The 27949-nt window shown below is 42.1% G+C and overlaps 1 protein-coding gene across 1 annotated transcript; it reads right to left on the bottom strand.

Annotated features, from left to right (window-relative positions):
• Nucleotides 1–776: 776 nt before the first annotated feature.
• Nucleotides 777–26707, bottom strand: RAB12 (RAB12, member RAS oncogene family). Its single transcript, XM_037806051.1, has 6 exons — nt 26269–26707; nt 12909–12969; nt 5548–5686; nt 3902–3991; nt 3069–3173; nt 777–1997 (listed from the first exon to the last, which is right to left on the bottom strand). Exons 1-6 carry the CDS (start codon nt 26705–26707, stop codon nt 1884–1886), a joined length of 948 nt encoding a protein of 315 aa, XP_037661979.1. The 3' UTR covers nt 777–1883.
• Nucleotides 26708–27949: the final 1242 nt, after the last annotated feature.

Raw genomic sequence — 27949 nt, 5'->3', positions numbered from 1 at the left:
AGAAGGGAGTTAATACAGGAAATGAGCTACACTGTGGTTAAAATGCTAAATGAACAAAAGGGTGTTAAGGTAACTCAGCAATTAGAACTTGAAGGAAGCAACTACCACCCTGAGAGCTGGGAGGACAAAATGGCAGAGAGGGGGTGTGGTCAAAAGTGTGCTGCTCAGAGGAAGGATTCCTGCAAGACTGCTTGAGCATCTGAGGAGGGTGCAGCCTGCCAAGGGCTCAGACTTCTGAGGGGGGCAGGAGCTGTGGGTGGGTGGCCTTCGAGCCCCTGACAGGTGCATGGAGGGCCGGCAGGCAGGATGCGACAGCCCCTGTGCTACTGGGACCTGATGGGCAGCAAGGCTGGAGCTGGGGGTCCCCAAGGGAGCTGGAAACGGAGCCGCCTCTCTGCTGTTCCTGCAGGTGGGCTGATGGGGGTGGACAAAGGGGAGGCAAGTGCTGTCTTCCCTCTCCTGGGTTCCTCGAGCTTCTCCTCTTAGCAGGTGTTAACAGGAAGAATGAGGGAGGTGGGCAGCTATAGTCTAGGGTCCCAACTCCAGCGTCAGGCAACAGAGCACAAAAGGGAGGACCTGGAGGTGAGAGGTCATAGGTAAGAAACTGGCACAATCCATGACCAAACGTTGAGGATAAAAGTCACATACACCACAAAGGCTTTTCTTGAAGACACTATGTTTTTCCTACAAAAAACACTCAAAAGATTAAGATGTGGCATTTATGAATACTGTCAGATACACAATTTACAAGTGCACAAATAAATGTGGCAACTTGCTGTCATTCATAAATACAAAATTTTATTTGTACTTCATTAGTGTAGAAAGACCACAAGGCTTCTCAATACCACAACACTCAAGACACGCCGAGTTATTCAAATACATAATTACTTATTTACTTTGACTAAACAAAACAGTGCAGTTTAATAAAAGATATACCAAAGACAGAGTTCACAAATTCATTACCAGACCCCCCGCCAAAAAAACAAAACAAAACAAAATGAGCACGGTTGAGTCTTACTAGGAATAAGCTTTACCAGAAGGGGGAGGTCCTATCATTACAAAGGTACAGAATGTTTAGGCAAATACAGGTATGCTCTTTGATATAGTAAAATGTATCTCTTTAAAATTCCTTTAAACAGGATTTGTTCAGGCAGCAGCATTGTTTTAAAATCATCTACTATAGTTTCAAAAACACTTTACTGAATCTCTGCAGTTCTTGAAAGTACAGAGTATGTCTGTCAGGAAACCATGACAACAATTCTGCAGCCTTAGACCAAGTCAAATTCAGTCTCTTTAAACCAGTAATATTCTACAATTACATAACATTAATAAATAATCTTACATGATGGCTGTAAATGGATCTGAGCTTTGTGGCAGAAATACTCCAATACTTCAAAGATGCTACAGCTGGGGGGGGGGGGGAAATGTCTTGTAAATAAAGAAAAAGCACTTTAAGATAGCATTTTTCAAAAAGTCTTTAGTTTTACAAATTTTCTTTAAAACAGTAAGCAAAGCACCACATTCTCTCTTCTTATCAGAATAGCTTCTGTCCTCATAATATAATTAACAAGGACATTTATATTATTTATTTCAAGAAACATTATACCTTGTATTTCTTCCATTCTTCATATTCGAAGTACTACGTTTCCCAGTGTATGTGCACTAGACACTGGGGTTATGAATGAAATATAGTAATTTGGAGGGAAATATGGAATTTATAACCAAAACTTACCCAGGATTGCATATTTGCATATTTACAAGTTAGTGTATAGCTCTGACTTGGATTACAAAGTGCGAAAGGAAATTGTCAAAATGATTGTAGTGCAGAATAGAGTTATTCCCCTTTCCAGGAATTGTTTCCACTTTGTCTCCAAAGTAGCAAATCAACAGCATCGGACATGGGGTCTTGGTGGAGGCAGTTCTGGTGGAATCTCAGGTTCTGGTTGTAATGAGAGGATACTGTTGGACAACTCATTCCTTAAAATATCCAGAGGCATCTCAAGGACAAAGGAAAAAGACAAATAAGCCGTTTCTAACAAATACATTTTAATGACAGAATGTATAACATAAATGCCTTGCAACTCATACGATAATATGAAAACAAAACACTGTCATCTATAAAGCTCCCTAATCATTCAAGTCTAATTAGACACTAAAATATTAAGCCAAAAAATGAAAACTAGGCCCATGGAGCTCCATGTCAAAACCTAACACCGCCTAGCCTATTTTATACCCTCGGTTAAGAGACCAGACCGACCTCATAAATACTTAATTTTTTTTTACACATTTACTTTCAAAGAATCAAGTATAATGAAAACTTAATATATTAAGAAATGAAAAATGGCTCTACATTCTGAGGGGTTATATCAGTACTAAAGAAATAACCTTTGGTAATTATATAAACAACCATCTTATTACAAGCTTCTGAATTTATGGTGGAACTGAGCAGATTATACTTAATAATACAAATAAACCAAAGCAAGTTCTTACTAAAAATGTAACCCTAAAGAGGCCTGAAGGAGTTAGGCTGCTGGGTGAAGCTGTCAGGCAGTTTCCCTGCAGCTCCGCACCAGGAAAAGACCCGCTTCCGGAAACGCGCTCCCACGAGGAAGCAGAGCCCCGAGAGGAATGAGCAAAGACCAAGGGCTCCTGGCACAGCTAAGAGAGCTGCACGCTTTGCCAGGTCTCCACTGTCTGCCTCTAACTTAATTATTTTGTGGGAAAATGAGAAAAAAGAAAAGCAAATGTCAAATAAACATGGTGCATTATTATACCATGCTCAGTCATGCCACCAAGTTGTATCTTCATTCTAAGCACAAATATGATTCAGCAAAGCTCCCAAGTGACATGAAAAACTCAGGGAGGGCAAACTGCTGCCGCAACAGGAAGCTGGAGGCCTTTGGCCTCAGTGACTTCACCTGGTTCTTGAGCCTCAGAATAACTACTATATTTTCCTTTCTAAATAAAAAATTATCAATGAAAAAATAAAGAAAACAAAAAAACAACAATAGATTTCACATTAAATGCTTCCATGATGGAGAAATTCTTTGTCTTTTACTTTTTCTTACCTTTTTCAGAATGTCATCAACAAGTTTCAGGAATATTTCATCCACATTGAAATTATCCTTGGCACTTGCTTCACAGAACCGCATCCCGGTTATTTGCTGTGCAAACTAAGAACAAAAGTACATTTCTACGTGTGGGGTGCAATTCAGTCCAATGTGAGAGCATGAGGCCTGTAGCCCGCGCCCCTGGGACCTGGGTAATCACATCCTGTGGGATCCGCTTCAAAGGGAATGGCCGGGCCAGAAAGCCTGTGAAGCCCATTCATGCTCAAATAGAAATTCCACAAAGTGCAGCAGATTCTTACATTATAAGTAACTAGCAAAACAAAACAAAACAAAATCCCTAAGGTGATACCAGGTCCTTCAAGTCAAATTATTTGCCTAAGTTTCTGAAACTGTAATGGATCTGACATGTAAAACATGAATATCAATGATTCTTTCTCTGTGACTGAATACTCAGCAAAAAACAAGGAGGATTATGTATCAGAATGAGAGAAGACTATGAAACCAATTTTTACAGTTTAAAAAAAAAATGTTTTCTCATTGTAAAAATGCCAGATTAGATAATAATGCAATATATTTTTTTCTCCATTACAAAAGGAACTTAAAGCAGTAAGAAGTTAAAAATAGTTAAAGCTTGAGAAAGATGCGAATGAATGATAATTGTATTTATAATAATTTCTCTTAAAACCCGCTAATGATTGCTCTATCTTATATTATTGTTTGTACTTTTTTAGATTTTTGAAATACTACGTAATTATAAAAGTGTATTGAGTGCTAAGATAAAGAGTGAGAACTGTGACGGCTCTTTTACACCTACGTACTCCCTTCCTTACCTTTTCACCTTGCTGCTTGGTGATCTCTCGGTCCGTTTCACAGTCCAACTTATTTCCAACTAAGAGAAGTTCTGCATCTTCTGAGGCATACTGCGGAATTAAAAAAAAAAAGTTGCCTTTCAAAGATGGGCACTGTCATACACCGATGAGGAAGTGGAAAGCAGGACTGTAGTTTTCAACCCTGCTCTCATCTTCCCTTCACACATCTGTGAGTGTCAACTATGTCTTGGGCAGGGCTGGCTGTGTGGTGCATAAGCCGGCTCTCACGGGGATCCTGGTGCTTTCTGAACAGGCATTCAGAACCACGGTGTTCCTAGCCTTTGCCCCAGTAATTCCTAAGCCTTTCACCTAAGGAAATGATTTAAAATCTTGGAAAAGCTTGATAGTCAGAATGGTCATCAATCAATCAAAAAAAAAAAAAAAAAAAATCTAGAAATCCAACAAAATAAAGAATTAAATAAGGTAAAGTATATTCAAAATGTAGTCATTAAAAAAAAATTAAGTTTTATTTAGAAGGACATTTAATGACATAGGAAGACTCTCATGATAAAATGTGTAGTAAAATAAGCAAGGTATAAAATTAAAAGGAATTATGAGTGCACATTGTTTTTTCAGGATGGTGGAACTATAGATTTTTTAATTTAGATCTTAGTGTTTTTCTTGATTTTCCAAATTTTCTATAATGAGACATATTGTTAATTTTATAATTAGGGAAAAAGTTAGGCTATATTTCTAAAAAAAAAAAATACAGGCACAATATAATTTTTCTTAAAAAGGTTAAGCTCTCTTGGGGAACTCATTTAATATTCTGTACTCCAAAAAATGCTTTCAGTCAGATTGCGATGAGACATCTGATGGTGGGAGCCTGGCCTGGGAGGGTTGGCCAAGTGCAGCCGACAGGACTGTGGTGAGGACCAGGACTGGTGCCGGGACACAGTGGGCACTCGAGAGGGGACAGGCGTCACAGCTCACACAGAGGCCAACTCCAAGGGCCAAGGAGAAGGAGAGCACTGGAGCCCGAGACCTTGGCAGAGCGACAACCTGAAACAGTTGCCAACCCAAGGACTCGCTCACTCGTAGAGGGAAACAGAAAGACTCAACTGTCAAAATGTTATCAACTGTATACGTCACATCTCATGCCCACTGCTCTGCCTTCCTTAGTTTACACCAAGCACATGGATCCAGGTTATCAGTAATTATCTACTCAGTAATTATCTACTCTTGTTCATATGATGAGCCAAAGGACACCTGTACTTTTGAGGGCAGACTGAGGGGATGCTGTGCTGTGGCCAGCTCTCTCTGAGCTTTGCACTGCAGACACTGATAGGATGAGCGTCCACTTGAACTTGACACAGAAACAGGGAGCCTGCAGGTCCAAGTCCATGGAAGAATGTCTGGGCTTTGCAGCCAGTGATCCAGGAGAAAGAATAAAAATCCTCACTTTACTTTCTACCAGCTCTGCGAGCCTTTGCATCATCTAGAACACCGGGATATATATATAGCTCTCACTGCTGCAGGTTGCAACATGGATTAAATGATGCTCGGTAGTTAAAAGCAGGCTCTGGATACAAGCTTCCCTTTCTTCCTTCTATGACGGCTGACACCCATAAACCAGGCGTTCCCCTCCGAGGGAATCCAACACCCACCTTATCGATCATCTTCATCCACTTGGGCAAATCATCAAATGTCTCCTTCTTGGTGATATCGTATACCAGTATGATACCCTTGGCACTTCTGTAATAGGCTGAGGTAATGCTGTTGAATCTCTCCTGACCTGCCGTGTCCCTAAGAAAGAGCAGCAAGATCAGTTCCCAGACAACACGCAAAGCAAGCCCCGCCACGTTCCAGTGCAGACAAGACACTACAATTCTGTTTTCTAATAAAAGTGAACAAAAACATCATGGCCTATTGCTGTCTTTTCTCCCTGTCTGATAACTACATTTAAAGAGAGCAGGAAGATTCAGGCTGACTAAAGCTGTATGTGAGATACAAGGGGGCTCTGCTCAGAGGTGCAACTGGATGGCCAGAGATGGATAGTAAGCCCAGATCAACATATTACCCAGAATATCTTTCTCTAAAAGGAAGAAAATCAGCAATAGGTATGCTCATACAACATCAAAATATAGGCTCTTGTCTTTCCAAAATAAAACAGGAGGAAAAAGTTCTAAAATAACAGTACTTAAAAAGTAACCTCTGGACAGAGCAATAGATGATGGGTGTTAGGGAGGGAGGGAGAGAGGGAGGGAAAGAAAGAGACAATGGTGTGACAGGATCTTAAAGGTGATGGATCGGGGTATGGGGGGAGGGGGGTCGGGGTATGCTGGAGTTCTATGTATGGGGTTTGTACTGTTTTTGCAACTGTTCCTGTAAGACTGAACTTATTTCAAAATAAAATTTATTATTAAAAAAAAAAAGTAACCTCTGATAGCTTCCATTTAGGTGATTTACAAAAAATCCTAAACAGATCTGAGAGTGATGACACACTGGGAATCCAACTTCACACCCATGCTCACACCCACACCCATACCCCCAGATGCCAAATGGTAGGTGTCCTAAGACCATAAGAAATCCATGCCCTCCAAGTCAACAGGGATTCATTTATCATCTCTCATTCCCCAGCCCCCAGGGCCAGTGCTGAGGGGGGATGGGCGCATCGGGCAGTCTACCTATTACTGTTTCATCTGAGCAAAGGAGAAAAAGGATCCACTACTCCAGTCCTGGAGGCCTGTCTACACCAGCAGCATGGCTGTGTGGAGTTAAGGCAGGGCCTTCGTTGCCTCTTCAGGTAACTCCCACAGCTGTGTCAACACCCAGGGCAGAGCCATTCCCATGAGCAGTGGCAGCTCTTCTGAGCTAGTTATAACCAAAGAAAAACATAAAGACCTCCCAATTTCTATTTAAGCAGGATTTTGAAAAAAGCAAATGAGAATTTTTATGGCCAAAAAGACAGGTGGTTCCCAACTACAAATATTAAAATCCTTCACACAGCAAAATTTTAATTTTCCCCAAATGACTGCCTTTCCAATGTGAGAATTCACACAGAAATGTCATGAAGTATAAAGGTAATTTCTGACTCCTTGACTCTTCTTACAAGCTAACTTAAGCTAACATAACCTTTGTAAAGATTTTTTTGACAATCTGGAATAAAATTACAAGACTATAAAGTAATTTAATACTATAAATTATTAAAGTACATTTGAATATATGCCCCCTCCCCAACCATTAACTTTTTTCTAGAAAGTTTAGGCCTCCCGTCTACTCCATTTTTAAGGAAAGTGATGTAGAGGGAATAAGAGGAATAGCAGAGATGTACAGGGAATTGGGTATGGAGCGGATATTAAACTGCTTTAGTTTTAGTCATAAAGAATTACGCTCAGGTCAATTTTTCCAAGTATTCTGCTTCTATAAATTGGTAAAATAAGAGGTAAAGGTGCTGTTACTTCTCCCTTTTCTCAAAAGCATTAACAATGGCTCAGCACCTATCTGGGGTAGGAACGGGCTGTTTTGGGAAGTTCTGCAGCCAGAATGCACCATGCAGAGCTGTGGTGGTGGTGGTGGTGGTTGGGTTCTGGGCACGTGGGCACTATCCTTGGCTCCAGGAACCGGTTTCTTCGGAGAACTCAACCATTCCGAACCTTGCTTTTCTCACAGGTAAAATGGGGACATGACAACAATGAGAAAATGCACAGAAAATGAAACTATTTTCAGCCTGCCACTCTCCTTTAACCCACCCAGATGGTTAAGATCAGATTTTGTTGATAAAATGACCAATGGCCCTCTACCATTGAAAATGCCATAGAATCAGTCTTGTTATTTTCTTAATGCTTCCAAACAGAACAGGTGGCCACAGGACAAGGGAGGAAAGCTATCTGAGAGGTTTGCAAATACAGTAAACTTCATTATTCCCTGCCTGCTAATTTGGAATCTAAGAACTCTGTTCTCCAGGCTGAAGTTGACCATTTCAGTGTGAAGAATGACCTAAGCACAAGAGTGTGCAGAAGCTGGTTGAGACATATTTCTCTATCTGAGAAGTCAAGAAACGGTTTGAGAACCATCATATATTTTTAATTACAAATGAGGTTCTTCTGGTCATTGAATAAATTCGGCAGAGCTTCTGATTAGGAAAGACTAACAAGGAAAAAGTGTCTCTAAAAATGATCTACAATTTAGCTTTTCTCAAAGAACCCTAAACCTGTGGCATACAAATGCCATGATGAGAGACAGGAGTGACAGGTCAAGTAAGCTGGGGGACGACGCAGTAAATAAAAAAAAAAAGCCAGAATTCTTCACTGAATGGTTTTCAGAAGACTCTAATGTAACATGTGAGTTTCCGAAAAGGGATGATATATTTTCCAAATGTATTCAATCAAAGAACACTTTTCTTGAGGGTGCTGAAGTTTTAAGGCTTCCTTCAGACTGGAGTTCTGTTGGGGACTGAGTCACGCCCCCCATAAAGACATGCTCTGTTCTAACCCCCAGTCCTGGGGGCGTGAACTCATTTGCAAACAGGGCCTTTGAAGATGTTACCAGTTAAGGTCAGTCAGGGTGTGGGTGTCAATCTATCTGCAAATAGGACCTCTGTAGAAGTTTTTGATTAAGGTGAGGCAAAAATGAAGGAGGGTGGCCTTAATCCAATACATTGGAGCAAAGGAAACTGGACAAGGAAGTGGAAACCAGAGGAGGACACGGAAAGATAAAGACCGCCATGTGACAGAAGATGGCCAGAAAGCCATCACCTGAACGCTACAGACCTTGGAGAAAGCATGGCCTTGCCGAAACCTTCATGTTGGACTTTTAGCTTCCAAACCTTCAAGACAACAAATTCCTGTTGCTTATACCCACCCACTCTAGCAGGCCAGGCAAATGAAGACAACTTCTCATCATATTAGTTCACATCAGTGATGTGTTATTATGTTAAACAAACAAACATGCTGGAACATGCATTTTCACGTAAAGTCAAGCCATTTGCTTCGTTTGAGAGGATACAAGAGCCCACTGCTAGCCCCAACGGAGGCCTCAGGGGGCCAAAAGTGTCTGCTTTGTTTGCCAGGGCCCAGCACTGGCCCAACCATGGCAGGCAGTTAACAAATATCTGCTGGGCAAGAGGAGACATGTCTAACAGGCAAAAAGTTGATGTCACTTCAAGGCAAAACAAATGACTCTGGAACTTTATTTTCTGACCCAGAACTGCCATAAACAAACAAACAACAAAACCCTGGAAAACTAAAGAATATGCTAGATGGATACTGAATCCACCAGGTTTTCTAAAAGCAACTTACAGACCACACTATTAGGCAACTTCAACGTGGCTGAGAATGAACTGATTCAGATCCATTTCATTTACATAGGGAACCAATGAATAAAAATTATTTCTCTAAGCCTAGGCATTTGGGAGTAGACATCAATATTTCAAATCAATAAAGAGTTACATCTCTCAGAGAGTGAATGGCTGCCCATCCTATCGCAAGTTGTGGCTTGTTTAAATTAGGATCTCACGAAGTATCTCTGTTTTAAAAAAAATATTCTGTGCTGTACAAATACTGTTAAGAAACATCTCCCATTTCTTTAAAAAGCTAAAAACAGCATGCATTTTTCTACTCTGAAATTTGCACAGCATCGCCACACTGCAATTTTAAATAGCAAGTAGATATAAGATCTTCATCGCAGCATTTTGGGAACTACACACTTAATAAATCTTTTCTAAGTAATTTTAATCTGGCTTTTAGTGTAAATCAATTCATATTCATTCCTCTAAGATTCAATGAATTTAGGATCCAGGAACTGGGAGCTAAAAAACAGAGAAATTAAAGATAATAGATGTTTTCATACAAACCCAACAACCAAGGGTAGTAAAAGGCAATTTTGATGTAGGAAAAAAAAAAGTTGTACAGATAATGTGCTTAAAGAATCTTAAAAATACCAAGAAAACGGACCCCTCTGTTGGTTTTGAATAAGACATACAAAACAGGATACGGACCTCTAAATGCAAAATCTGAGGCAATCATTCTAACCCAAATAAATGAGCAAGTAATTTTAGTTTATAAAAATCCCAAGGAGGAAACATTAAATGGTTCACTGCTCCCCAGGTAAGGCTACTCCTTGATTCTGTCTGTTCTATGCCTGGCTCTGGATGTTTAAGGTAGAAAAGTATCTTTCTTTGAAAGACTACTCTGTATTCCCAAAATATTCAGGTTGCCAATGTTTGATTTATTTCTTCTACATACTAAGTTCTCTGCTATCATGTACGGTGAAAAAAACAGGGTAAATGAAATGTCCTCCGTTCAGCAAATACTTATTAAATACCAATATGCTAGTACCATAAAAATCCTGAATAAGTCTCTACTTTTCGAAAAATTAGATGATAAAATACCAATGCGTTGATCATGCTTTCACCTTTCTATGAAGATATGGAATCCTGGTTACTTCTCATCTTTATCTCCATGAACTTGAATTTGCATTGTAATGACAGCTGATTTCAAGAGAGTTGAGGTTTTTTAACATCAGCTCAATTATCATATGCTACAGCTGACATGATCATATTCTTATCTCTCTCTGCTAGAATAAAGGGACTCAACTGAATAAATTTAATTTTATATTTGCCTAAAGGAAGGAGATAAATTTCATGGGTTCAAGTTCATTTCAAACACAGTGAACTGAACTTGTATAACGTCCAGGACAGCATTTGGCTATCAATTCAAAGCAGCATGCGCTCATGACTCTTAAATCACAATCAACCCATTTTATTTTCCCTATACTTCCAGGAAGTTCTTATATATATACATTTGGAAATACTTTAAGTACAGAGATGGGAAAAATGATTATTTTCTGACCACAGATAGTCAAGGAACTGAGAAATGTGACAATGACATCTGCACATTTTGATACTTTAGACCTTTAAGAATCTATATACAATAATTTGTTATACTGGCTATGTGCAGAAATCAAGAAAATGTTAGCGTTCTACCAAGAACTCACCACTGAAAACCAGCTGGCAAGGCCACATGGATTTATGATCTGGAAAAGGAGAGCACAGCCAGGAGGTGCTTGCTTTTGGTTTCAGCCATACTGGCTCCTGAGGGGGCTCCAACTTACAATAGAGTACAGTGACAGTCTGCCCATGACAAAGTGACAGTCAGGGACTGCTCGTAAGTCCTGGACAAGCCACGCAGTATGCTAAGTGATAGGAAGTAGAATCTTTACGCCAATACTTACTTTTTTCCTACTGGCAAGCAATAAGGAATAAAAAGATTTTTTCATCTTTTAAATAAAACATTTCAGAAGATAAAAATCATATTTTGAGTTTTATTTGACTAACAAAGTGGTCAACATACTGTGAATGTGTCATTCACTGTGGAAAATCCCTTCAGGAAGAGATAATTCTGACTTTCTGACTAATCACTGAATATTCCATGTAGAAAACTTGCAATCAACCTTTTGATAAATCTAATGAATCTCATCTTTCCTCCTTTAGTTATACCCCTCACCAACACTGTAAAGAGTTTGAAAAATGTAGGAATGAAGGCAAAGGAGGAGGGAGAAGCAGGAGAGGAGGTGCTTTCAGAGAAGGCTTTTCTGTCCAAAAGCAAGCTTCCCAATTATCTAATACTAGCTACATTACCCTTTGTGAGACAATCTCCTCATTAACAAGTATTTCACCCACTAGTGCTGGGTACAGAGATGGGCAGACCCCCAATCCTTCTAAAGATGTGCTCTCCACCTTAAAGAACTTCCAATGAGAAAGAGCAGCTCACATGCAAGGTTTTTTGTTGCCATTTCCAGAGTTCAAAAATGAGGAGCAACATAAAAAAAGTTTGCTCCCTTTTCAATCATGGGCTAAAATAAAGATATCTGTTTTTTGTTTTTCAATTATTTAAAAGAAGACTAACAACATTTCATAATCAAGTAAAAAAAAAAAAAAAAGAAAAAACAATTAAAACAAAACAGATCCTTAAAGTGAGTTACAGATAGTCACAGATGACCAAATGAAGGTATTACCTGAGACACCTCCGTCGGCAAGCAACGCTGGCTTGGCTGCAGGTGTGCCCAGAAAGGGACACGGATGGAGAATGAAGACATGCCACTAACATTCAAGCATTAGGTGACTGGTGATGCCACAGATGAAGCAGCAATTAACGCAGATGAAAGCAAACACACACATGGTGGACAAACAACCAGAGCTGAGGGTGACCTGCCAAGAGGAGTTAGTAAGCTGAGTACACTGCACCTGTGTCATTAAACAAAATGGCATTCCCAGAAAACCACAACGGCACCACTTTCACACCACACTGGCCCCAGTCTGTCTACAAGTGGCTCTAGCCACAGAGGGCGTCTCGGCACCGCTGTGGAGCACTGGCCAACAGGAAGCTCTTGGGGTGGAACACAGTCATGACACAGCTGGTTTAGTATCTCGTTCGGATTAGGAACTGGAGAAGGCCGGCTGCTGAGACAGACAGGGGCCTCTGAGTTCATTCTCCAGTTGGCATCATGGGGATTTGCCATCACGTGGCAACAGTGGCACAGGGGAAGTTACGCCTGGCCTGCAGCAACAGGTAGGCTGTGCCACGGGGAACAGCCTCCATCTTCCACGGGCGATCTGCCTTTAAATTGTGCAAATCTGGCCAGGAACAGACTGGACTTTCTTTGAACATGATCACACAAAATAACTTTAAAGACAAGCAGACAAGCATTTGAGCAACCATTTTAGTGAGGACAGTTTTGACACGCATGCCAAATGATTTGGAACTAGAGGCATGAAGGCTCCGAGCTAGTTACCATTAAAGTAACAGTCCTCTTTCCACGACTCCCCATGTGCAAATGGAGTATGAAATAACGTACTCTCTTGTAAATTACCTCTTAAAGAAGGCAATGTTTGTTTTACTTTAAAATGAGCAAAGGAGAAGACAAGTAGGAGAGGCAAACCAGCTCAAACAGTTAATTGCATTAGACAAGCATATGGACTAGTGTTAGACATACATGGCACGTCACTGGGGCACACTCTTCCACTTACCAGATCTGTAATCTGATTTTCTTTCCTCTTAGCTCTACAGTTTTGATTTTAAAGTCAACGCCTATAAATAAAAGAAAGTACAAGAAATCAGAAGCAACCAATAGAGAGGCAATTTGTCCTAAAAATAATCCTACTTGTATATTTTTATATATGTACCAAAAAATGGAAAGACAAAGCACTGATATCACTAAGTCTCCAAAGAAAGTATACCCACATCTGTAACTGCGAGTCCTACTCATGCTTAGGTACACAGATGTTAAGGTCAACCTCTGCCATGTTTTATCCTGAACTATCTGTTTAGCATCTGGTGTTTGTAATATAATTCATTACTGCTACAAGTTTAGCATAAATGTCATTTTAAAATTACATGTAAAAATGACATTAACAAATGAATGACTTTCAAAGTTATCTGAGGGAAAATTGATACATGGAACACTGGAAACTTAACCTTGATTTCAAACAGCTTTATTCTAAAATTAGAAATTACTGTATTAAATTTTTTAGTATTCACAAAAATTTTGGTAAACAGAAACATGATTTCTTTATTATGTCATCAGTAGTGGGAAAAATTGTTTTTAAATTTACTTACACAAATTAACTTACCTAATTACAAAATGAGTAATTTACTTTTTACTCATTTTGATACTACTAAGTAAACTATCATGCAGCATCATCTTTTTCCAATTCAGCCCTTAAAGCTTCAGATATAGTTCTTAAAACCAAGTTTTTATTTGCATATGTTACTGTATACGCTTCTCAGTTACAGAAAACTTAAAATGTTTCAACAAATTTTTTATACAGTTTTCACAACTAAGAAAAGTAAATGAAAGGGTTGCGGGCTCAGTTTCAGAACTAGGAACGTTTTCCTGACTGCTTCCTGCAGACCCGGGTTCTCGATAATGCCTGGCACATAACATGAAGTCCGTAGACATTTGCCAGCTGGAAGAGCACAAACATGCACTGGCTCCTGGGTTCTTCACCCCTGTGAACAGAGGCAACACCTCAGAGTCAGAAGATATGCTGGAGGTGAAGTGAAAGGCATGTGACCAGCCTTTATAATTAGCAACCATGCAGACAACAGCGCAGACCCAGAGGAATGTTTACAACTGCAGGGAGTAAGGTGGGAGGAGAGGCAGCCCTCTGGTATGGTCAGAAGCCGTGTAAATATACAATGTCACAAGCCCACAATGCTAGAGAATACTCTGCTACATTACAATTCTTAATGGCATCAATCTCTCACATCAGATACAATTTCATATGTCACTGAACAAAAAGCTAGTTAATCCAATTTCACTTTCAGTTCTGGAACTGAATTCCTTTTCAAAGTCAAATGCCTCTGACATGGCCTCGAAACAGGAAGCAGGTTTGTGCACAATCAGTATCTTTCAACAGCGTCTGCAATGACTAACCGTAAGGTAACAGTGTTAACTGGAAGTGATAGTCTATAAGATACAAAACACAGCCTGGATATATATGCTACAACCTGATTTCAAAAGGCACAGCTCAAATACAAAACACTGTCTTCCTGATATTAAAATAAAGGTAGGATTTCACTGCCACAATGTTACTCTGTGACGGCAAATGAAAAATCAAATTCATATTCTGTCATACGACCAACACTGTTGTTCTTTACGTTTGTTTTCTGTTACTTTAAATGAGGTTTTTTTTTTCATTTTTAGTTGAGAGCTGTAGTTTTTTTAAATCTTGTCACAGCAGCTGTTGCTTTATTGAAGGGAATTGGCCTATGTCATATCATACCCTCTTGTGAGCTCTGCTTCAAATCAACTAAAAGAATCCCTTGAAACAGCCAGCGCAGATAATTTTTTGTTTTGATTAGGCTTTCTCTATTAAGAATTGTTCTTCTGAATCTGAACATGTCAAACACTCCTTTTCAACCAATTTTAGCAACTTTCCCGACTCCAGCAGCAGTCCTACACTAGGACTATTTTTGTAACCACAAAGGTTTAATTAATAAAAATAAAAGGGCATTAATATTTAAAATCAGGAAATAAATACATTATTACACGATTATAAATACATTACTAGTTTTAATATGAGAACAAAGATTAACTGACAGTGACTAGAATTAAGACTTTGTTTACCCAAAATGAATATCTAGTTTTAGTGAGTAGATTAATTATAAAATCAATAGCAACAACAGAAAAAGACGCAGTGGTTCAATCTAAAATTCCCTAAGAGAAAACAGTTCATTAAAATAGTCTTCCCTTTTAAATGAAATATCCTTTACCATTATTTAGTAGCCATTAAATAGCTTGTAATGACTGGAAACTTAACTCAATTTATGGCTTGGAAACATATTATACTTGAATTAGAGGATACAACAAAGGAAACATTTTTAAAAACAAGGCGCCAAGTGGGGTGGGGATGGCACCTCTCTAGTTTCCTGCAGGTGCCCTGGTTGGGTCTCCGTTACGGGAGGCCCTGACCACTCGGGGCCCCTGTGGAGCTCTGCCACGACACCTACATCACCACACGCACCCTGGGTAGCAAAAGGCCCTTCTTTGCTGTTCTCTTTTCAGGGAAGGGGAACCTTCTCTCCTGGGTCCTGAAACTACCCCACCTGCATCCACCCTTGCCCACACCTCTCCTCTGTGCCCCAAGCTCTGGGACCCGCTCTCCTTCGTAGCCCCTGTCAAGGTGTTCCGTGGGTCTTAGTTGTCTGTCAGTCCCCCCACCAGGCTTCGTGCTCTAAGGATGCAGCCATCTTGGCTCCCTAAAGCCTGGGATGTGCCTGGACACAGGAACAACTCCAAAAACATCTGATGAATGGAATCCACTCCCTCCTCCTCAGCAAATGTTGAATGTGTCAGCAGAAATGCTGACTATTTTTAGAAAAATTAGGGAAAAGCACACCAATGTGGCAGAAATGGAGGGCTGATGCTTTCGAGCTCTGGCTGGCACAGCAGCGGAATGGAAAGCAGTGAGGGGCTGGGGCTCAGCACACAAACACCACCCTGGAAATAGAGCATCCATTTCTCCTACAATTCCTGGTATTTAAAGTAGATCCCTAAAGGATGGGGCAGTCTCTGTTACACTTGGATCTGCCCCAGCTCTTGGAATAAGCATAGCACGTAAAAAGCACTCTGCACACTACAGAATGCATGTAAGCGAAGATCTCCTTCGTCTGATCCACGATGCCACCACAGTCTTCACTTAGAGATGGAAAAATAGGTTTTGTCACCATTTACACTCACATTAAAAAATTTCAATGTAAATTTAGATCTGTTGCTAAACCTTAATAAAAATGACTAAATGGGGCAAATTACTTGAAGATTAAAAAAAAAAAAAAGGAAAAACATGCCACAAGCATGTCAAATGTCAATAATCATTTGAAATAAAGACTATAGAAAACTACTGTGACTTCTCAAAATCAATTAAATCATTTGATATATTACCAATATGCTAAATACGCCAAGAAGAAATAAGGGAAAATTATTAGAACTCAGTGCTTTTTAAAATGAAAGGTCATATTTCAAAATACTAAAAGAGTGGTTTCTGTTTCAATATGCCAAATGCCCAGTAGGAACCAGTTGTAGCTATTGGAGAACCCACAACGGTCCCATCACACGAGTGCCCAGCCCCACAGATGGTGACATGCCAAACTGTCCAGACAGCAAGTCTCTCCACAGCTTCCTATCTACTGACCAGAGTCTGCCCAGCCTCCACCTCGCCTCTCTGGGTCGTTTTTACACCTGAAGGATATTACTTTGCCTGCTCCGTGTGCCATATTGTGACACAACAGCATTTGGAAAGATGGCAAGTAGGCTGCCTCTACCCTCTCAAAGATGGTGTGAACTGAAAACTGGCTCCAGCTCCCCGGGAAACAGGAACATTTCCCACCTCAGTGCCCCTGCTTGTGTCTCGGACTCAAGTGAAATGAAGGTCCAGCAGAAATCCCGTTCCTAAATCTCAAAGGGTAGCAATCTGGGACTGCATCCTAAGTAGGTAGCCTCAAGCAGGCCCCACATGGAGTTTGAGAAGCTTCACATTTAATGGGGAAAAAAAAAGTTCAGGGATATGGGAGTGGGTTAAATGACCCACCAAAGCTCCCACCTCCTGGCTTTTTAGATCATGAAAGGATGCTAAAGTCTCCTCACCTCCCTGGGACCATCTGGGAAGGCCCAAGATCTTCCAACCTGCAGGGCTCAGAGGGCACCACTCCAAGACGTCCTGGGGCTGCGGGGCCAGTGAGCTCTTTTATGCCAGGGGCCTCCCCACTCCCCTACAGGCACCCCCACACACAGGTACACACACATGCACACACACATGCACATACAATCATACACACACTACACACAAAACCATACACACACAATTGTACACACACTACACACATGCACTACACATTTTACACACATCTATTCAGCTTTTACTGGTTACTGGTGGAACTGATCAGGTGAGTTCAAGCCTGGATATTAAAAAACAAGTCGAAGAGCAGTTCCTATTGATGGCTGACTGGCCCATAGCATCTACTTTATGTGTCAAGGCAAACATTACTATTTTTTCCTATCACCCCACTCTTCAGAATTTTGTGGGGTTGAATTTCCCTTCCTATGCCCCTGAAAACATCACTTGATATTTCTCAGGTAAATAATCCACGTTAAGTGAAATTCTCTACATCCACCCATCACTGTGAATCATGACCGTAAGAGTTTATACAGTAAGTTAGAAGGTGAAGGCGTCACCAAGCGGATTATTCTGATAACAGGAGTGGCAGACTGTTTTGCCAATTTTATGGACGTCTTTCTGAATATATTTCTGTGGGGCCTTTAGAAAGGACACAGGTTACAGGCTATCATTCCTGCCCTCGCTCAGTCACTGTGTCTTCTTTCTGGACCTTAGTTTCCTTTTCATAATAATGACTACGGCTGACATTTAGCAAACACTCTGTGCCAGGAACTTTGCCTTGTATCCTCACAACAGCCCTTTCGGTTGGGCACAAATAACCCCATCTCACAGAGGAAGACACCAGAGCTGAGCAAGAACAAGGGAATCTGCCTAAGGTTACACCGTCTGCAGGCAAGCAGCAGACCCTAGATTCAAATTTACACCACTACCTGCAGTGAAACTGCTGGAACACAAATCCAATGGGTGAAAAAGAGAAAGGTGCAGTGTGTTGTGCAAAGGACCCTCACATCCATGAGCAAGCCGTTAAAGGGCAAAGCTGGCACTGTACCCTCTTCATACTGGTTTGCCACACACCTCAGCAGTACCCTAAGGCTCCTAAGATTTAGGAAAATCACTACTGTATTTGTTTGTGCTGGGCTGTAAGAAGTTATGAAAATGAAAACAGCCAAAATAAACAAGCTTCTTTCTTCACATTCCTTTGCAACAGAAAGTGAAATAACAACAAACACACCAGAAAGGTCCTGCTCTGATTACAGCTGAATGAAGACTTCCCCTTTTCCTTGACCACAAAAGAACTGGAACTTGAACCAGACTAGATTTTATTTTACTTCACACTTTCAAGGAGTTGAAGGATTTTCAAACACTTTGAAGTAAGTCTCAATCCAAAGGGTGGGTGTGCTGTGACTGTCAATTTCTAACAACTATCTTAAATTTGTAGAGTAAGAGTGACCCCCCCCCCCCAAGATATCTCTTGTATAATTTGGGATATACTTTTCCTACTAAGGGAGAGGATTTCAAGTATTTTCCATGAGTGAGCAAAATAACTTAAGAAGTGTGGCAAGGTCACACAACGAGGCAAACCTCACATCAGAAAACGAAATACCTGCTGGGAGCCCAGTCTTCTGCCTGAACTACGTTATCTGCCACAGGAGAAAACAAACCCCACAGGAAAGCATCGCACAAAGCAAACTGGCCCTCCACAGACCTATGCCTCAATTCTGTACTGTCCCCAGAAAGCATCCTAATTTGCGAAATCATATTATTTCATATTATCTGTCTTTTCCTACTTAAACCATATGAGGACTCAACAGAAGAGCAACTAAGTACTTCAACTGTCAAATATGTCTCAGAAATAGGTACCATTAGAAGAGGGAAATTACCATGTCATAAAAAATGCCCACCAGGTCAGGTCTAAGGATATCAGATGTCTGCCCTAAGTTTAGTAAGAGCTGCCTCTCTCTCACCCCAGCAAATAAAGACAGCTCACCTTCTATCTCTCTCCTCCTGACATGTGGGGGATGGGGGGATCCCAGGAGGTGCCTTGTATGTGACTGGAACAAACACATGGACCTTGTTAAGCAAGGGAGGGAGGGAAGTAGAATGAGTGCCAGGCTGTCGCCCTCCAAGGAGTGCTGTGGAGGGACAGAAGTATACACACACACGTAGGATTTCAGAGGAAGCACGTAGTCCCTCTATCAATAAGAAAACAAAGAACTCACTCTGTTCTGGTGTTTACTATGTTTCAGGTACTATTCTAAGGGCTTTATGCACGTTAATTGGGTTGAACCTCTTCATCTTACAGGGGGGATGCTATTATTGTCCCCATTTTACAGATGAGGAAATGGAGGCTCAGAGAGTCCACAGTTTGCCCAAAACCACCGAGCTGATGAGTACAGGCTATGCTCCTGCCCGACCACTACCTCAAATGATGAGTAAGAAAAGGAGGGCATGGAGGTATAAACATATTTAACATCAAAAAGAATTTTTCATTACTAGGGAAATATTTAAAAACTACTCCTCAAAGTAAGAGTGACCTGGCTGGATGTCTGGCTTGGACAGACCCTGTTCTTTTGCTCCTCGGCTACAGCCAAAACCCTGGCTGAAAAACCATGGCTTCAGTTCAAGCTCTTGGTTTTAAGAGGACGAGAACAGAGATTGTGGGGTGGGGTAGGGTGAAGGGAGACAGTCTCTGGGAAAAACCCAGCAGAACAAAATGGTGACTCAGCTGACATTTCTTCAAACGCCAAGAACATTAACTTTACTTAGCAATGAGAACAGGTCAATCGAAATCCGGGGACTGACAAATAGATGGGGTCCTTTACCCAGGTCACGTGTTTACATGTGGATATTTCATCTTCATCTGTATATATTTCAGTATGGACCTCTAGAGGATCAGGATTTTTATTCTGGAGTGCTTCAGAGTCTTTGCATCTATAGTATAAATTAGGAGAAGGGATCAAAACTAACATTTATAATTGCCTCTTCTGGGGGCCAGGCACTAAGGTATCTTATCCCCATTTATTTCTGTACCATGAAGGAGGAAAACAGGGTAAGCCTCACTTTTTCTTTTATGAACGAGGAAACTGAGGTTAAGCTGCCTGCCTGAAGACACAGTGACAGCTTTTGGTGGACCTGGGGTTTAAATCCACAATCGCTTGTCTGACTCACTCTTTCCACAGGCCACACTACCTACTGGAGCACCCAGAAGGATGAGATAATGGTCAAGGAGAAGGGTGAGTGTTTTTTCCCTTGAGAAAAATTAAAAGTGGCAATTTGTGTGTAGGTGTGTTATTCTCCAGCCAGTCCAGGGGAGTGTGATGGGGTTCTCCTTCATGCCACCCAGGCACGAAGGAGAGAACGCACTTGAAAACTGCCAAGCGCCCAGCCCAAGACAGTTCTTCTTTCATAGGAGACTGTTTCTTCACCTGATCCTGAAGCTTCTACATTAAATTAAGGGCTAAGAAAGTTAGGAGAGTTATCTTTCTGTTTTGCTTTGTTTTTAAACTAAGAAAGTATTATGTAAGCACCAAGGATAGAACAGTAGAGTCTGCCAGATTTGGGGACAAGGTTTTCTGTGGATTATATACATACTGTTCTTTTAAGCTTATGCTGTATTTCCTTGTTTTAAAGGATGAAGACTTTCTGAAAAAAATAACCACACTCAAATAAGGGCATTACTTTAGGTTTGTGGTTTTGGCTCTCCAAATATTTTCCAAATGTCAAGGATGTGAGATAAAAGGACAAAAGAATAATCAATGCTTTCCTCTGTTGAAATGCAACAGCATTTTACCTCTTTTATAGCATCTTATTATGGCCATCTCCATGACTCACTTCCCCTTCTGAAAAGGACAAAAGCCAGGTAAGCAGGCACGAGCTGTGCGTCCTACAAAAGGGCTACCAGAAAGGTGTCTTACATAAATATAAATTGCTGCTTAAAAAGCATCTGCTGAGTGATTACTGTCCAAAACTATGTTTTCTTTACCAATTCAAACAAATGCTTAATTAAAACAATGTACCTGGCACCCAAGGATACAGAATAATTTGGACCTCTCAGTTCTCAAAGGAACTACTCTGCTTTCTGAGCTCCGTTCCAAGATCTGTGAACAGATGGCTTCTGGAGGATTTCACAGACTGGACGAGAAGAGGCAATCTCCAAGTATCTGGATCTCTATCCCACAGCATGAAACCTTTCCTTCTCATGGCGGGCCCAGTCTGAGTGAAGATCCCTGAGATCTAAAGCCAGGTCTTTAAATAGATTTTTATTCAGCCTAGAAAACCTGACCACAACTACAGCTGCACACTTTCACTGAAAGATAGCTACTTTATTCCACATTGACGTGCTCTGTACAAGCATATGAGTTTGCACTGAATTCATTAAATAAACCTTATCACACAATGCCTAACATGCTGGTATAACAACCCGATGCTAACCAGGCCACATGTGTTTCTTTCCCACCCACATCTCCCTGAGTCATCGTGTTACATCATCTTGGCTTGGATCTTTTGTACAAGTTACTCTCCAGATGGATGGAACGACACTGGAGAGCTGCAGCGTTTGGGGCTTTTGGAGTGAAGATTTTGGATTACGTCCCCCAATTTGCTTACCAGGGAAACACTTCAGCAGATCCCACATAGCTTTGAGACTGCAAATGATCACAAAGGAGCAAAATAAAACACATGGTTTAGGATTCTAATCCAATTTAGATGCTCATTCTGGGTTTTCTAACAGAAATTTCCATAAGTTTCTAGAATAAACTTCAGGTGGCCAATTTTTCCTTGACAGCCACTGCAATGCTTGTAGGAAAAGCCACTGGACTCTCGTAGACTGCACTAACACCATGTCACCTGACCTTCAAGGTCAGAGCCACAGGAGGCAAACCCTGCAGGTGAAAGAAGCTCCCCAGAACTGCTGGCCTTGGTGAACTAGGGCCCAGAGGCACCCCCAGCGGTCTCCAGGGTGGACGCCTCCCATAGGAACAGATGCTGAGTGTACCCTCATCTAAAGCTGGCTTCTTGGGGGCCTGTCTGCAAGTTTTTCAGTGCACTGCTTCAAAATGAGAAAAAATGAAGAGAAAGTAGTAATGTTCTCAGAACTAAAGTTTCTCTGTCTGCTTCAATCTGAATCTTTTCTTAAAATGCTGGTGATCGTGTTTTTGTTTTGCTTTGTTTTTAAACATGTCCTTACTTGGCAAAATAAAAGAACTGTAATCCTGTGTTGGGCTCCAGGATTTTGGTGGAAATTTTACTGTCCATGTAAATCAGAATTCTGGTCTAGGCAATTTTACTCCTACTTCTCCTGCATTTAAATAGACCTAATTTATGGAATTTGGGTGTAGTTTACAAATTTATAAAATGCTAAAGAAAGTCAAATAATTGACTATTTTAGATAAGAAATGCAATTGTCAGAGTATTATTTTAATATCCAGAAGGCAAGCAACAAGTTATGGCAATGGCTTAGTAAAAGACAGTCAATTTCATTTGATACCAGGGAACAATTACATCATTATCTTCACAGGGCCTTGGAGTGGGGCAAATTAGATAACCAGGAAAGAGCATCAGGATGCAAGAAGCTTTTACAGTGTGGGCTGTGAGCCATCAGTATTTTCACCAAAGATGAAATTTAAATCCCAAAGTAAGCTATGGAACAGTCAGAAAAACAGAAAAGAACTCACTTCTAATCTAGACCCTGACTACTTAACAGTTGTGCCACAGCGGATAAGCTGGCTACCCTCTAAGGGACTGAAGTCCCCTCATCTGTAAAGTGGAGATAATTTTCAGGATTCTTGGGAGAATTAGAAAGAGTGCATTGTGTTGGCACAAGGTAAATGCTCAGCAAATGGGAGCTAGTACCAACAGAATGTTATTTATTTTATATGCACAGACAACCAAATTACTTATCCAAAGTCACAAACTAGTTAGTGGCAGAGCAAAATCAAGAGCCCCGGTTCCTCATTTCTAAATTGAATGTTTTCTCTAGAATGCAGTGCTGCTGGAGCAGGGGAGGGGGTGGTAAAACCATTTCAATCTCAACAAAATGACAACATTCTTACTGCTACAGCTTACTTAATTCTGCAGGCTAATACACTAGTTTCCAGTAGTTATATATCATTTTACAGCAATATTTTTTGAAATATACTTTTTTTAAAAGCTTATTTACTTGTTCAGGCTGATTCTAGTGGGAGTCAAACAGGAGGAAGCTAGACCAAGAATCTGGAGTTGCTAGAGATGGTTTCCACAGCTTCCACTCAGAAAGCAATGGTGTATGTGCATACATGCATATGCACGTGTGTGCACAGATTCATGGTAGGTAGCTAAGTATGTTTCTGATATACCCATCAGTATGAGGAAAAGAGGAATGTTAGATAGTAGTTAATTTCTATGGCCAAGCAGTTTTTTTTTCCAACTCTTACACTTTAAAGTGCTGCCCCTGTGGTTTTAAAACAATCTGTCAGAGCCCAATTCTAAGTAACTCAATCCCTTAACTACAAAATCACATTTGAAAATAATATCCAGCTAGACAATTTCTATTAAGTAGGCCAATTATTACAAACAATCTTTGTAACTTTTTGTACTCTTGTAAATTTTAAATCAAATTAATGTCTGATTTGAAAAAATAAAAAATCAATACTTTGCTCATTTAAAATTTTACATAGTAGATACAGCATCTCAAATTTCTTAGGCTTTCCACCACCATCTCAGTCACTTAAAAAAAGGCACTTACTGGGGATACTCTTTTTAGCCTGTGAATGACACTGTGCTGTTATTTTCAATGACCCACCTCGGTCTGGAGGTATCTGGGGGCCCATCCCGGGCCACGCTGTGTGGTTCACGGTCTCCCCTGACCCTGTGCTGTCGTGAGCAGCACAAGTTTGCTAGCCTGGGCAGGTTAAGGGGAAACAGCTACCATGGAAGAGACTTTCTCTGAGTGGAGCTAATTACACTCTGTGGAGATGACATTCAGGTGAGGCAACCACAATTCTACACCACACCCAGCACCATCCTTAAGGAGCATTTTTCTAAAGGAACTCAAGGGATGAATTTCTCTTCCCAGCATTCCAGCAAAGACAAAGGCAACCCTGGCCAGCCCTCAGCCTATACATGATGGGTGGCATATTCACTGCGCTACTCGAATAAACCCCCCACGTCCCTGCCACTGCCCTTACCCACTTGGAATCCACTTTCTCACAGGCTTGGATCCAGTTCTGGAAAGAGACCATGTCTTATTTATCCCTGAATCCCCACTGGGTAGCATAGCACCCAACACACAGTAGCAAATGACTGATAGCAGAAGGAAAAAGCAACGTGGAGGCAGAAATCCAAGGGGGTCTATTGAGAGCTTTCTTAAATTGTCTGAATACTTTGGATCAGGCCAGAGGTTATCCTTCTCTGAATTCCACAATAAACAGTAATTGAGCCAAGCTCTATAGGAGAAAACAAAAATGTGCAAGACATAGACCCAACTGCATAGGAAACTCCACAGTGGGCATAGTGGTGGGGAGTGGGGGTGTGTTATTAAAAGGGGACAGAGAAACAAACTGTCTGGTCTCCTTTTCTCATCTCCATCCACCAAGCCTGTACTGATTTCTCTGCATCACACAGTACAACTATATCATCTCTCACTTGTATGTATTTACGTGGGGATCTACAACAGAGTGAAAATTCTAATTGTTTTTAATCCTACTTTTATGTCAGGTACTAAAATAACAGTGTACACTTCATTTGAGGGATTATCAACTTCCTGTACCCTATAGGATCCAAAATTAGATATTTGAAACAGAGGTATAGTTATGCTAATGAATATTAATCTTATGGACCCAAGGCCAACATTTTAAAAATAAACTGGAAAAAAAAAATCAACTGGGTATAGAGGGCACAAATATTTCCAAAATGATCTATTCCAAAAAAGCATTAAGGGAAACAAATTCTCAAAAACAAAACAAAACAAAACAAAAAAGACAATACAAAAATTGGGGATTTAATTTTTCAATAAGACATTTTAAATGTAGCTGTTTTGTCACACCACAATTTAAAACCAGTTTACCTCAAAATTGTACTGTACTCTTTAAACCTCACATATAAGTGCCCTTGGAACTACCACTGGTTATAATACTAACTGCCAGTTTAAATCCAAGCAAGAGTTCTATGATGACAAGTAAGATGAAGTGTTGTTTGGGTGCCCTCTCAGCACAAAAACATACAGACTTCCAATTAAACCAGACTGGGCTCTTTGAACCTTGGAAAAGTACATGGAATGATATTTTTAATTCTATATTTCAAATCTAAATACCATTCCATGTTTTTTGGATCTCCCAGGGGTAAATCCCTAATTGCATATCACTTAAGATGACTTCTCCATATTCTGAAGAACCACCCCTTTGACAGCTTCTAAGGGGTTTTCCATAGAAGCTTCATTCCACACACCGAGGGACAAACCTCAATGTCAAGTCCTGTACACCTGACTTCATTACAAAACTTCCCCTGCAGTTTCCATTTTAGATCTTGAGGATATAGTACCTCCTGACCCGAATAGTACTGCACGAATTGTCCCTACTTTTGAGAATCACCGGGTTATTTGAGGTCAGGGATAAGTACAAACTAGCTCTACCCATATTCACAGTTAAAAAAATTTCTTAGCAGAGTTTTAGTTTCACCAGTCTCTACAGAGTCTCCACAGAGAATTCTAAACTTCGTTATTCGAGTTTCATAAAAATGGGCTCACCATTCTCGAGTTAGCCCTGTTTTACCTTGGAAACACTCATCCTCTTCCCAAGGCAAACTTAACGGATCAAAATTTGCTACGAAGACCCACCTTGGCCATCTGCCCAGGGGCGCCACGGCGGCGTGGGTGGCCCTAACTTTAACTGCTGTACACTGTCTGCTTCCCGCCTCCCTTTCCTTTTCTAGATGAGTAAGGCAAAGACTCCGGGGTTTTTTCGCCGAGGGCCGGAAGGGACCAACGCATCGCGCTGATCCCCGGGCCGGCCCTTGGAGGATGCGGGAGGGGCCGTCGTCTCCCACCCGGGAAGAGGGAGGGATGCGAGGAGTTTGGGATGGGAGAAGATAAGGGGTCCAGAGGCCCAAGGACCAGTCTGCATGGAGACGAAACGAAAATGGCTTGAGGCCCGGGACCCGAGGGGCTTGCAGGGGAGAGGGCCACCTGCACACGGCGGGAGGCGGAGCGAGGGCCGGCGGGCGAGGGCCCCGGCCTTACCCACGGTGGACTTGCAGGCCTCGCAGAAGGTGTCGTCGGTGAAGCGCTCCATCAGGCTGGTCTTGCCCACGCCGCGGGAGCCGATGATGATGACCTGCAGCTTGAAGTCGGCCGGCCGGGGCGGCTGCTTCCTCCGGCGGGCCTGGCCGCCCGACAGCGCCGGGGAGCCTGCGCCCAGGCCGCTCCCGGCCCGCCTCTGCCGCGCGGCGCCCGGATCCATGCACACATGCGGCTCCCGCGCGGCCCGCAGCCCGCCGCCGCCCGCCGCCCCCTGTCCCGGCTCGGCCCCGCGCCAGGCGTCGGCCCGCTCGAGCGGCCCCGGCGGCCCGCGGGCTCCGCGCTGCAGCTGCGCCGCCGGCCCGGCCCCCGCGCCCCTGTCGCCGCCGCCGCCGGGAGAGGAGGAAGGGAAGCAGCCGCCCCGCAGCAGCGGCAGCAGCATCCCGGACGAGGAGGGGCAGGAAGAGGCGGCGGCGCGGGGCGGGGCGGGCGGCGGAGGGGGCGCGCCCCCTGCCGGCGGGAGGACCGGCCCAGTTGCGCGGGAGGGAACAGCGCGCCCCCTGCGGGCGGGAGGATCGGACCAAGAGGGCGGGCGCAGAGGGCGGGCAGAGGACAGCGATCCCTGCCGGCAGGAGGACTCCACCAGGAAAGTGGGCGGGAGCAGCGCGCCCCCTGCCGACCGGAGGACCGAACTAGGAGGGCCGGTGCAGAAGGCAGACCAGCGGAGGGCGCAGCCTGCCGGCCGGAGGACCAGCAGGCTGAGGATTCTGGTCCCTCCCAGGGCTGCCCATTGTCTTTACTGCTTTCTCACTAGGTCCTCCTTCTTGTCTCTTTCTTGTACCCTTCGGCTCATTTTGTACCGTCACCCTCTTTCCAGCTCTCTCTCTCTCTCCTATCTCCTTTCTTTCTAGCTCTTTCATCTTTTCTTTCCCTCCCATCCTCCCCCTCTTTTTCTTTTGTTCGCCTCCTCTTTCCTCATTTTGCACAGTCCCAAAGCTCCGTGTGTGTTTATGAGATGCCGACCCCCTTACACCTCAGCTTACACTCTTGATATTCTTCACCCTAATCACTGCCACAGACTCAGAATACAGCCTGGATGCTGAGAAGGCCACCAGGCCCAGCCTCCCAGTCTGTGGTCTATGCTCGGATGCAAACACCACCTGCAGCTGCAAGCCGGGGCTACACTGAGCTTTGTCTTGCCCTATCATGTTTGTTTTCCGTTTTCTCTAAGAAACAAGCAGCATCACTTATTTTTCACCCTAATCTCTATTTTGCTCAGAAGATTTTAGAATTTCTTTAAAAGATTTTAGAATTTTAAAATTCAGAAGATTTTATTCTGTTTAACTCTTAAAATGAACAAACATCATGCCCCTTTGGGGAAGGCAGCAAGTTAAAACTCAAACAGTGGTGAGAGCTTGAAACTGCAAAAATTTAGGAATTATGGACTCAATATGTTTTGCCATTTCTATTTGAAAGGATTTCAGGTTACAGAAAATTCTTGTGCTGGTGCCTTGTCCAGGGATTTGTTTAGCAAATTCCTGTGTGAACTGGAGCCCTTCAGAACACAGGGTCCTAAATATGATACAGACTGGCACATTTCCGAGAACGGTCATGTTACACAGCAAATTTCAGTGCTTCCTCTGAGCTTTATTTAGAACTATGATTAGTAAATGCAGAGTGTATG

This window comes from Choloepus didactylus, chromosome 16 (genome assembly GCF_015220235.1).
Source record: "Choloepus didactylus isolate mChoDid1 chromosome 16, mChoDid1.pri, whole genome shotgun sequence".
NCBI classification, from domain to species: Eukaryota; Metazoa; Chordata; class Mammalia; order Pilosa; family Megalonychidae; genus Choloepus; species Choloepus didactylus.
This window is presented reverse-complemented; position numbering and strand designations above follow the sequence as displayed.

What these genes read in the sequence shown, in the direction of transcription:
- RAB12 (XM_037806051.1), bottom strand. Translation starts at nt 26,707, where the DNA reads ATGCTGCTGCCGCTGCTGCGGGGCGGCTGCTTCCCTTCCTCCTCTCCC. An exon ending in GGCCTGCAAGTCCACCGTGG is followed by an intron (nt 12,970 to 26,268) that starts GTAAGGCCGGGG and finishes TTTTATTTATAG; the next exon opens with GCGTTGACTTTAAAATCAAA. An exon ending in TTGATGACATTCTGAAAAAG is followed by an intron (nt 1,998 to 3,068) that starts GTAAGAAAAAGT and finishes TTTGTCCTTGAG; the next exon opens with ATGCCTCTGGATATTTTAAG.